This window comes from Leptinotarsa decemlineata, unplaced genomic scaffold, assembly GCF_025532065.1.
Source record: "Leptinotarsa decemlineata unplaced genomic scaffold, Ldec_3_MD MMD2_tig00026399, whole genome shotgun sequence".
NCBI classification, from domain to species: domain Eukaryota; kingdom Metazoa; phylum Arthropoda; class Insecta; order Coleoptera; family Chrysomelidae; genus Leptinotarsa; species Leptinotarsa decemlineata.
Genome location: NW_027412717.1, coordinates 7501 through 20000, shown reverse-complemented (window position 1 = coordinate 20000; position 12500 = coordinate 7501). Strand labels below are relative to the sequence as shown.

The 12500-nt window shown below is 42.5% G+C and overlaps 3 protein-coding genes across 3 annotated transcripts in view; 2 read left to right on the top strand and 1 right to left on the bottom strand.

The window, feature by feature from the left end:
* The first annotated feature begins 1941 nt into the window (after positions 1–1941).
* LOC141486932 (histone H3-like) lies at positions 1942–5011 on the top strand. Its single transcript, XM_074185550.1, has 2 exons — positions 1942–2318; positions 4993–5011. The coding sequence occupies exons 1-2, from the start codon at positions 1942–1944 to the stop codon at positions 5009–5011; spliced, it is 396 nt and encodes a 131-aa protein (XP_074041651.1).
* A 5652-nt stretch (positions 5012–10663) lies between these two features.
* LOC141486930 (histone H2A) lies at positions 10664–11539 on the top strand. The gene has a single exon (XM_074185548.1). It carries the CDS (start codon positions 10726–10728, stop codon positions 11098–11100), a length of 375 nt encoding a protein of 124 aa, XP_074041649.1. The 5' UTR covers positions 10664–10725; the 3' UTR covers positions 11101–11539.
* A 588-nt stretch (positions 11540–12127) lies between these two features.
* The window catches only part of LOC141486931 (histone H4), a 408-nt gene continuing 35 nt past the window's right edge, over positions 12128–12500 (bottom strand). The window contains exon 1 of the mRNA XM_074185549.1: positions 12128–12500. This exon is cut by the window's right edge and continues 35 nt beyond it. Within this exon, the coding sequence (XP_074041650.1) occupies positions 12224–12500 (277 nt within the window). The 3' untranslated portion in view covers positions 12128–12223.

The following is a 12500-nucleotide window of genomic DNA, read 5'->3' as shown; positions in this document are numbered from 1 at the left end:
ACTTTTATATTTTCACCACACTTTCCGTTCATGATTATTTTCGCCAAAATTTCCATCTGAAATGTTTTCTTCACGCTTCCGAAATTCTGCTCGCTCCCAGAAGGCAGAGGTAAACTTTCATTACACTTTCCGTTATATTTATGTTTTCACTACACTTTCCGTTATCTTTTATATTTTCACCACACTTTCCGTTCATGATTATTTTCGCCAAAATTTCCATCTGAAATGTTTTCTTCACGCTTCCGAAATTCTGCTGCTCCCAGAAGGCAGAGGTAAACTTTCATTACACTTTCCGTTATATTTATGTTTTCACTACACTTTCCGTTATATTTAAATGTTTTCACTACACTTTCCGTTTATCTTTTATATTTTCACACCAACTTTCCGTTCACGATTATTTTCGCCAAAGTTTCCATCTGAAATATTTCTTCACGCTTCCGAAATTCTGCTCGCTCCCAGAAGGCAGAGGTAAACTTTCATTACACTTTCCGTTATATTTATGTTTTCACTACACTTTCCGTTATCTTTTATATTTTCACTACACTTTCCGTTCGGGTTATTTCGCCAAAGTTTCCATCTCAAATATTTTCTTCACGCTTCCAATTCTGCTCGCTCCCAGAAGGCAGAGGTAAACTTTCATTACACTTTCCGTTATATTTATGTTTTCACTACACTTTCCGTTATCTTTTATATTTTCACTACACTTTCCGTTCGGGTTATTTCGCCAAAATTTCCATTTCAAATTTTTATTTCACGCTTCCGATATTCTGCTTGTTCGCGGAAGGCAGAGGTAAACGTTCACTACACTTTCCGTTATCTTTTATATTTTCACTACACTTTCCGTTATCTTTTATATTTTCACTACACTTTCCGTTCGGGTTATTTCGCCAAAATTTCCAATTCAAATTTTTATTTCACGCTTCCGATATTCTGCTTGCTACCGGAGGGCAGAGGTCGATTAAGTTTGACGATAGTCGTGTCACTAAGTGTTCTGGCGATGTTCTAAATTTACTGTAGTCTCTGGAGATACCCTACATTTTGTTTTATAAAAGAGAAGACATTAGTAGATCAAGATGTTCACATGATGTGGTGCTTGCTGCTGCTGCTGCAGGTTTTTCCGGGTTTTCCTGCAGCTGAAAAAGCAAATGCGCCACTGGAATCATCAATGAAGTCGCCCCTCCGGAGCGTCAATTAAATTTTGTTGTTTCATAATTTCATGATTTGTATTACTTTCTTGACCTGAGACTTACTTCAAAAATATAAAAAATACACACGAATTCATTTCATAAGCTTTTGTGGTTCTGAAAAGAACCTTTTTTTTATGGAAACGGTAAGGACAATACAGGGGGAGGCATTAAATTCAACCGCCAAATCCGTACAAGGTTCGACCTTGCCTTTTCAGGGCGTATACAACATCCATGGCTGTGACGGTTTTGCGTTTCGCATGTTCGGTATATGTTACGGCATCTCTGATAACATTTTCGAGAAATACTTTGAGTACTCCACGAGTTTCTTCGTATATCAAACCCGAAATACGTTTAACACCACCTCGACGGGCTAATCTTCTAATGGCAGGTTTCGTTATTCCTTGGATATTATCACGCAATACTTTACGATGACGTTTCGCTCCTCCTTTTCCTAAACCTTTACCTCCCTTGCCACGACCAGTCATTTCGAATGTTAAGAATAAATTATATACTGCACGATACGAATGAAATACTGTTAGTGATACTAACGACAGACTTCGACTAAAGTTCTACACCGAACTCGGTCGGGTTTTGTTAAATTTCATGACTCCGCCCACAACTGGAAATCGGACCAATGGCGTCTCGTCTAGATGGTATATAATAGTTGGCGTGTATAAGCCGACTCAGTTCATATGTTGTCCGTCTATCGTTCGGTATACATTTCGTTCGTTACAATTCGCAATAGGTTTTGAAAATGGCTCGTACCAAGCAGACCGCTCGTAAATCGACTGGAGGTAAAGCTCCGAGAAAACAATTAGCTACTAAAGCAGCTCGCAAAAGTGCACCGGCTACGGGAGGTGTTAAAAAACCTCATCGTTACAGACCCGGTACTGTTGCTCTCCGAGAAATTCGACGTTATCAGAAGAGTACTGAATTGTTGATTAGGAAATTACCCTTTCAACGTTTAGTTCGAGAAATCGCTCAAGATTTCAAAACCGATTTACGATTCCAAAGTTCAGCCGTCATGGCTTTGCAAGAAGCTAGCGAGGCGTATTTGGTAGGACTCTTCGAAGATACGAATTTGTGCGCCATTCACGCCAAGCGCGTTACCATTATGCCCAAAGACATTCAGTTAGCAAGGAGAATACGCGGAGAACGAGCTTAATTTCATATATATATATCCCAATATATATTGAAAATATATACAAAAAAAAGGTTCTTTTCAGAACCACAAAATGCAATTGATGAAAGAATTCGTTTATCGATAGATATGAATGAATGAATGAATGAATGTATGATATTTTCAATAACTCGCATCACGTAAATATTAAATCACGGTGTTTGCAGAACATGTTCAGTATGATCCAAATATGGATTATAATACTGAAATTTTTTACTTTCCGAAACGAATCTTTCGAAAAGATCATTTTTAGAAACGGCTGAGATAAATAACGAAAAACAAGCGATCACTGAATGAAAGATCGCTCATAACATCACCATCTTTTCGTAAATTTCCTCTGATTCATATTTTTGAATACCTGGCATAAATCTCGAGTGACTTTTTGTAATATACCCTATACCAAAAATGAATCGTTCTCGAGATATTCGATCGTTTATACAGAAAAAGTAGGTATTATTCGGTTCTCGAGCCATTTCCCTATAAAATTGAAAACAAGTCTCATAGAATACATAAGCTATTATTGATTCATCAAAATATTACATTCCGTCGTCTTGTAGGAGGAGTAACATTTCCAAAATGATGAACGAGGTATTTGGAGTCGATGAGTAATTCTGAAGATATAAAAATCAGTGATTTCTCAAATGGAACACCCTTAGTTTGGAAATCTCGAAATGATTTTGACTCATTTTCCTGAAACGATCCCAATATCAGAAAATAAGTCAACTGTTCACAAGACATATTTCAATGAAATAGAAAGACAGAGCAATATTTTTTAATTTTTACTCTTTTACGAAATTATTCGATTCATATCAATTCGATAGTCGGCGGCGGCGGCGGAAGAAATATTATTTATCTATTTTTTTTCTGTTTATAGGGATAGGCTAGGTAGGTAGTTCTGACTATTTATTTATATATTTGTTGGACAGTTGAATTATATACGAATTCTTGTAAAAAAAATTGTGGCCCTGAAAAGGGCCATTTGTTTTCTTAGACTTCGTCGCCGGAGAGAGAAGTCAACTGATAGAAGAATTTACTTCTTCTTTTTTGGAGAGGCAGCTTTTTTGGCTTTCGGAGAAGATGCCGATGCAGGGGTCGCTTTCGCGGTTTTCGGTTTGGGTGCTTTCGGCTTTTTTGTTGGTCCTTTGTTAGTTTTCTTTGCTTTCGAAGGAGACTTGGTTTTACTAGCAGAAGTCGCGGACGAAACCTTAGAAGCGACGGTCTTTTTATCCTCGGCAGTTACCTTTTTAGGCTTGGCTGCGGCAGCCGCTTTCTTTTCCGGAGAGGCTTTCTTACCTTTCGGTGATGCAGCAGCCTTCTTGCCGGTTTTAGCTTTTTCACCAGCTACGCGTTTAACGGGAGTTTTTTTGGCCTTCGCACCGGCCGTACCGGACGTTTTCTTTTCGGTAGCCGACGGTTTTGCCGAACCAGAAGATGCCGATGCCAATTTGAACGACCCCGATGCACCTTTTCCTTTAGTTTGTACTAATGATCCGGAAGCAACCGCAGATTTAAGATATTTCTTGATGAAAGGTGCCACTTTTTCTGCGTCAGCCTTATAATTCGCCGCAATATATTTTTTTATGGCTTGTAAAGAGGAACCACCCCGTTCCTTCAATCCTTTAATAGCGTTATTAACCATTTCCGACGTAGGTGGGTGAGAAGGTTTACTTCTTGGATTTTTAACTTTCTTTTCTTTCTTCGCAGTAGACTGTGCCTGCGGCGACGAAGATGAATTAGCCGAAGCCGAAGAATTCTGATTTTCTATGTCTGCCATAGTAAAAAAACAACTGACAATATATTCTCGGAAGATAGATGCTACACTCGTTAGGCGTCTAGAGAGAATGATGTAGTCCTCTGGTGTTCCGTTTGTTTAAATATTCTGGGTCGAAGCACAGGCGGACGGGAGACTGAACGCTCGACATTCTCGTTAGACACGATATTGACGGCTTCCATTCTGCTGTCGAAATGTTCGCATCAACTTCTTTACGAAATCAATGCCGGTTTCCTATTTAGACTTCGACTAGCACAATAACGTGGATAGATTCTACGTATTCCGAAAATATTTTCTGATAAGAAAAAGCTAATATTAAACCTCGACAACTCACAGTAAATTACAATGAAATATGAAGTATTGATGATTTTGACGTAACTCCAGACAATTCCTTTCCGAAAATACTCGTAATCGATGATCTGGAAGGAACCTTCGAATAAATATCATAGGCGCGACTGTCTATAGAAACATGATACATTAGCCGATAATACTCGATAAATACACGAGTGAATAGGGGCATCGAAGAGACCTCGTGTCTACCTTCATACACGACTATAACCAAGAACCGACGCTTCTAATAGCATCAACATTTTCAAAAATTATCCCTATAAAAGTGTTCGATGAAAACGGCATTCGAATAATAACGAACGTTATTAATGTTATATTCGATAAGATATAATCATCGTAATATACTTTCAATAAAAAGGTCGATACTACAAACACGAACGAACGAACGAACGACGATACTGTGAGCTCTATCTATAACGGAGTAATACACACCCACCCCCACCCGAAATATATAAATCGTCAATGTTATAGTCGAAATCAGAAATGCTAATCATAAACGTTTTTAGACAACATATTAGCACGTAAATAAAAAACACGTTAAAAAATAACATAAGTAATAGAGTACATGACTAGTATAACAGTAACGAACGTTAACTTTTTAGGTTGATAGGTAGGTAAGCACCATCTAAATATAGGTGGCAAAATTATTTATTATCATCGCGCGTTTCACGAAAGGAGGTAACAATGTACTGATAACAAGGCAACCCAACCGAGTGAGACCTAGCGCCCTAGCAAAAATAAATTATCATTCAGCGTCGAAACGATATTGTAAGAATTCTTTCATAAATATTTTGTGGTTCTGAAAAGAACCGTTTTTTTTTAAGAATGTATATCGTAGACCGGAATAAGTAAATTATTTCGAACTGGTATATTTCGTAACTGCTTTGGTGCCTTCGCTGACGGCGTGCTTCGCCAATTCACCAGGAAGTAACAGACGTACTGCAGTCTGAATTTCTCTGCTCGTAATAGTCGATCGCTTGTTATAATGAGCAAGACGGGAGGCTTCCGCTGCGATACGCTCAAATATATCATTTACGAAACTGTTCATGATGCTCATCGCTTTACTGGATATTCCGGTATCGGGATGGACTTGTTTCAATACTTTGTAGATATAAATTGCGTAACTTTCCTTCCTCCTCCTCTTCTTTTTCTTATCGGTCTTCGATATATTCTTTTGGCCTTTCCGGCCTTCTTCGCAGCCTTTCCACTAGCTTTGGGTGGCATTCTGAAAATTTAATTTCGTCAATATCAAACAAACAAGTACTATCGTGCAGGTTTGCTTTCGACTCAATGTAAAAGACGCTTGACGATCATCTTCAGTTCATTCAGGATTTGGAGACCAGCTCCCCTACCCTTTCGGCTGATCATTGGCCTTGAGATGGGCCAATGGGTACATGACTGATGGATGACGGCATGAAGTCCTTAGACATCAGTGCCGCCCTTCACGGATACCCCTACCTGGCTGGGGTGGATGATGGAAAAAAGTTATTCATCCTTTAACGGGGGACATGAGGGCCTCATTCGACAGAGTGTCGGGCCTTCTATATCGGGAGGGTCGTCTACAGCATAATCTGTGGCTTCCCTAACTAACGGTTTTTCGTGAGTTTCCGTTTTTTTCGAAAACTCTCTCATTCCTCGACTGAATGGACTGCCGAATGGAAGGCAGCTGCAAATCTCTGCGGATGGCTTCATTCCGCACGAACCAAGGAGCATTCACAATCATCCTAATTACTTATTTTGTAACCTTTCCAAAATGGAAATGTTGGACGGAGCCGCTTGTCCCCAGACGCTGAAGCGTACAGATGACATTCTTGAACATCGAGTTGTAGATCATAATTTTGTTTTTAAGACTCATCTTGATTTTCTGTTGATCAGAGGGTACAGACCGGCGATCGACCCTCGATCTTGGACTAACGTACATGATGTGCGGGTTCCAAGTGAGCCTACTTCTATTAAAAGGCCGAGGTACTTTACCCGCGCTTGCCAGTCAATCTCCCTCCAGAGACTCTCACTTTTCTGGCCGGAGAAGATAGTAATCTCCCCATGGTTATCGCCTGAGTCTTTTCCGGGTTTACTCGGATCTTCCATTCGAGGTACCAGCGCTCGAGGTCGTCCAATGCACGTTGCATGTAGACGACGCCGAGCTCACGCCCCATGGAAGACGAGAGTAGAGCCGTGTCATCGGCGTACAGGGATATCTTCTTCACTCTATCGGACCTGGGCAGGTCGCTGTATAGAGTGAGTACAACGTCGGAGAGAGCACGGCCCCCGTGGCACTCCAGCGAGGATCTCTCTGTTGTCAGACAGAGAGCCCTCTACTCTAACCTGAAAGGTTCTGCCTCTCAGGAAGATCCGATCCACCGGACCAGGCCCCGAGGTAGGTCGAGCGCGTTTAGCTTATGTATAAGGCCTTCGTGCCATACTCGTCGAAGGCCTTGAAATATCTAAAAGTACTATATGTACTTTTTTGTTGATATTCAGCTCGCTGATGTGTTTCTCGACCAACCTTAGAGCCTGTAGTTCAGTGGAGTGATCTCTCCTGAAGCCGAATTGTTCATTAGGCAGAACATTTCGGTCCTCAACTTCTTCGTTGAGTCTTTGCAGTACGACTCTTTTCAGCCAGCTTAGCCGCCGACGAGAGTAGACTGATCGGCGATAGTTCTGCGGGAACAGCTGGTTCTGACCCTGTTTCGGGAGCATGATGACGACGATCGCATGCTTCCACCTTCTAGGGAAGTGTCTGAGGGCCAACGAACATTGATGAGAACTCGCAAGAATTCAACGCTGTTTTCCGGGAGTCTCTTCAACAACTTGTTATTATTGAATCGGCTCCGAGACCTTCTTTGCTTTCGCAGCCTTGATGAGACCCTTCAGCTCCTCCATAGAAGCTGGACGATGTCGTCGTCGTCATCCTCCCTGAGAAGTCGGTGAACCCGGTCTTCCAGCAGCATATCGCGGTCGATGTCGTCGTCGTCGTCAACGTTAAGTTGAAACTGACGTTCATCGTGTCTGCAAAGGCTAACGCCTTGTCGGCGGGGGAGTAGCACACTCCGCGCTCTCCGTGAATGGGTGAGAGAGCAGTCTTCTTCCCCCTGAGCCTACGAGTGACTCGCCAAAGCTCGTCACTCCCAGGTTCGAAGGATTCCAAAGCTCTTCCCACCTTTCGTTTCGGTGTTCATTGATGGCCTGTTTGACACGATTGCATCCTGTTCGCCGCTGTTTTGTCCCCTGGGAAAGGGTTCGCTGGTAGAGCCTTCTCAGGCGGTTTCTCTCTCGTATCAAGGCTTTGATACGAGGGGAAACTCGTTGTAGCTCTTCAGCGGACACTCCTCCCTGGAGGTGGCCGCTCGAAACGCATCATTCACGGAAAGCTCGAACGCTCACTGCCGCGTCGAGTTCGTCGGGAGAGTCGAGTACCTCAGGAGGGGCGCGCATCTCTCGAGCTGGGCTGTGAAGACATCCCAGTCCGTCTTAGATCTCACGCGATATTCAGGGGGAGGAAGATCATCGCCCTTACCAGGATTACTGGATTATGATCAGAACCAGTTCCGACAGAACGTAAATTTCACTGGTCAGAGTGACGTTTCTGAGAAGCGCGATGTCTAGTACGTCAGGCCTAGTCTGCCCGCGATAGTACGTAGGCTCATCTGGTCCCAGCACGAGATATTCATGTCTGTCAACATGCGCATGGAGCGCTTGGCGTTTCGATTTGTGGCTCTGCTCCAAGGTCGTGCTTGGATTGAATCGCCAGCAGCAATGTCGGAATGTTGCTTCCCATCAGCAGTTCATCCAGAGATTCTGGGAGTAGACGAATGTTCGGAGGGTTTTAAACCGAGATTACTCTGTGACAACCCCTTCTCATTGAATTTCGACCCCCACGGCTCAGTACCGTGCAACCGAGCACTGTCAATGCGTAATGGACACACTGCAGGGATCGCTTGGCAAAAATGCCGACTCCCCCTCCAGCACGTCCAACACGTTCTCTGTGAAAGAATCTGTAATTTGGAATGACAAGGATTCGTTCCTTAGATGTGTCTCTTGGACTAGAGCCACATCTATGTTGTTTCAATGAGGAAGTTTTCGAAGTCCAGCTTCTTTGTTCGAATGCCATTGGCATTCCAAAAAACTATCTTCAGGATCTAGGCAACGTTGGTTGTCTAGACATTGGCAGTTCCGGTCATCACGCTGTATTCACCGTGAACATTGTCTGTAACACGGGAATTTGACGAATAACTTTTCATCTGGTCCAGTGCGGCACAGATGTCTGAAACCCCCTGAGTCTGAGGTGAGGGTTCAGGTCGAGGGGAGGTGGGCTTTGCAGAAGTACTTGCAGTACTTGCGCCTTAGATGCAGCTTTTGCAAACTGACCCCCTCCTGGACGCGACCAGACCCCGCAGGTCTCCCTGAGGAGCTGGTTTCCTTGTTGTGTCTGCCCTTCTTTTGTACCTTTGGGTACGCGGGCAGCCACGGTAATTGGCTGTGTGAGCCCCCTTGCAATTAATTGCACTTCGGGGGGTCAGCCTTGGTCTTTTTGCAGGCACTGGTTAGTGCCTGCCAGCGCATTTAACGCAGATGGGCATGGCCAAGCAGTTGCGTTGGCAGTGTCCAAAGCGTTGACAACGGTGGCATTGACCCACCGAAGTTTTCCGTGTTGGGGTTCGAACCTGAACCTTCACGCACAAGAGTCTTTGACCTCAAAATAGCTTCTGATCCCTGTCTAGCAAGACAGGACAGAGGCATAGTTTGCCAGCGCGCTTCATGCGCGTGACGCGGTGAGGTCAAAGCCTTTTGATTCAAGCTCCTCACGCACATCGGAATTTGCCAGTGCTCTGGCACTCCCCTGATGACGGCACGTAGTTGCCGCCTTCGGGGAGCGAGTAAGTATGGTGAGGGATTTTTTCCCTCACCAAAAGCCTTGCCAGCCGCCGATAGTCGTCAGGAGACTCCGCTGGATCTTTATAATCCCCGTCATGTAAATTGACGGCTTTCGAGAACTTGATGTTTCTCTCTAGTCGTCAGTTTCAACAGTGGTACCCATTTTGTCCTTCTGTCGGAGGACAACAATAGTGAATTTTAGCCTTTGAAGCCGTGACGGGATGTCTTGCTTCAGAGGGTAGGGGGGGTGGCTCCTCGCCATGAACTGATTTGACGGTGCTTCCCGTAGTAGAAGCACCCTCGTTTGCATTTGCGTCGAGATCTTCCATCTCGACAACATTTTCAACGATTTCAGGTTCGTTGGGGCCGCTTTTTACGCTTTCGCTAGGTGCGGCCTTCTCTTTGGCCTGATTTGGGCCGCTTGACGTGATGAGTCTCGGACTCGGAATAGTAATTCCGAGCCTCTGCCTGAACATTTGGTAACATTGCTCTTTTTTTGAGCTTTCTTTTCTATTTTGGATATACTTGTTTGACTTCAGTTTTTTTTCGTGCCGTATCCATTCGTCGATACGGCTCTTGACACTGATGGATAGGAGAAAATCCATCGTGAAGCGTCTCTTTTTCGAGACTGATGAGGAAAGGAGGCTACACTATCGCTGTCGCTGAGTCTCCTCGGTCCGAGTTAGCTTTCCTACGGCCATCGGGGCCTTAGCCACTCCCTGTTTACGACCTGTCGTAACTGACAGTCGTCCCCCAGGCCTGGCGAAGCTCTGCCAAGCAGTCGACTGGGACAGGCCAAGGCTGAAATTAATTGGCTATAAAGCCAATAATTTCGCCCTCTCCTTCCCTCCAGGCTACAAAGCAGTTTCCTCCATACTGCCCAATTCAAGCTTTGTTTTCGGACACTCAGAAACAAGTAGAGCACCAAGAACGCAACTAAATGATATCTTTGAACGTACTCACCAAAAGTGTGGTTGTCTGCTCACGCACAAACCGAACGCGCTATTTATAGCAAGAAATAACACACCGCCGCACGGCTGCCACATTCCAAATAAATTGGAGAAAACACTTAAATCGCTCAGACACGTCTGCACTCAATGAGGTTCAGCAATCGAATGGATGTGTAATGTGGTAAAAGACGCCACTCTGTCGTCACTATTTCAGATAGTAACTGAACTCTAGTAGGCTCCGCCCACCGGAAAGTTGAGCGTTCGAGAACGCCCATTGGTCGGTAGGACGGTATTAATACAGGTCGATTCTATATAGAAATCATTGTATAGAAAGCTACTGTTAGAGCAACATCGAATAATTCTCAGTGAATTCTTTAAATTTATCCGATATATAATACTAATCTACGATTCGACATGTCTGGACGTGGAAAAGGAGGTAAAGTTAAGGGAAAGGCAAAGTCCCGTTCCAGTCGGGCTGGACTCCAATTCCCAGTAGGACGTATTCATCGACTCCTTCGTAAGGGAAATTATGCCGAACGAGTTGGTGCCGGCGCCCCGGTTTACTTAGCCGCAGTAATGGAATATTTGGCAGCTGAAGTCTTGGAATTGGCCGGTAATGCGGCTCGCGATAACAAAAAAACCCGTATCATTCCTAGACATTTACAGCTGGCCATTCGAAACGACGAAGAACTCAATAAATTGTTATCAGGAGTAACCATTGCTCAAGGTGGTGTTTTGCCCAATATTCAGGCGGTTTTGTTACCGAAAAAAACCGAAAAGAAGGCATAAGTACACATTTCCTGAGAGAGGAAAGCGACAAATAAAATATCGGCCCTTATCAGGGCCACAACGATTTTCTCTAATGAATTCGACAATTGCATATATTTTTTTTTTTTTTCTTGTCATCGCTTTTCGATACAATTGTTGACGCAGCACGATATGCGATTGTTTCTTTCTTGCTTGCGCATATTTACGTATACATGTATACATGATTAATAATATTATTATTGTTCAACTTCTTATTTTCGTGCCGAAACAAGTGATTTCTATTTGCTGAAATCAAATATCAGAATGTCTGTACGTTTATTCGTGATGAAAATAAAATGTATGCAGTAATATCAGATTTAGGTATACAAATGAATAAACATAACAATATCCATAGAAATATTATACATTCTTGTTCGTGGAATTACAATATAGACAATCATGAGTAAATTGGAATGAATAAATAAAAAAAAAAAAAATATACCTAATTAAATTATATAGCATAGATGAATGCATACATACATTTCAATATCTGCAGAAATGAATGACGAGTATATAAAAATAGGTTGTTATTATTATTCATAGTAATTTGTGAAATGGGATAGATGAATATTATAAGCATAAAACAATAATATTTGGACAGTGGTTCATTAACCTTCGATCAGTTTATGAATATTCATTTTTTCAATTTTTTCTTTACGTACAAATGGTATCGCGTTTTAAAGCGGCGTTTCAGAAAAGTTTCATATGTAATTTCTATTGGTGAATAATTGAATAGTTTGGGAGCTACCTAGCTAGCTAGCTAGATACCAGTAGCTTCCCTGTCCTATAGATTTAGAAACCGAGTGGTATATAATCTAATTGTACAGATCGTTCTTCTCTTTTCTTCTTCGTATACAGATGTAGTAAGGTTGAAATTAATAATTTCGTTAAGTATACAGGATAAAATGAAGCAATTATTCAGGTAATCAAAAGAATGACAGATAATGCTTAAAATTAGATGGGTATATCGTTCGAATTTAATTTGGTAATTCGTTAATTATTACTCACACCAAAGTAAAGTATATAAATCGAATTCGTTTTGAAAACAAATTGTGGTTCTGAAAAGAACCGTTTTTTTTTTTAAATTTCTCGTCGGAATATGAATCTAACCGCCGAAACCATATAATGTACGCCCTTGACGTTTGAGAGCGTATACTACGTCCATGGCCGTGACGGTTTTTCTTTTGGCGTGTTCTGTATATGTTACCGCATCTCTGATAACATTTTCGAGAAATACTTTGAGTACTCCACGAGTTTCTTCGTATATCAATCCGGATATACGTTTTACACCTCCACGACGAGCTAATCTTCTGATGGCAGGCTTCGTAATTCCTTGAATATTATCTCGCAACACTTTGCGATGTCTTTTTGCTCCGCCTTTT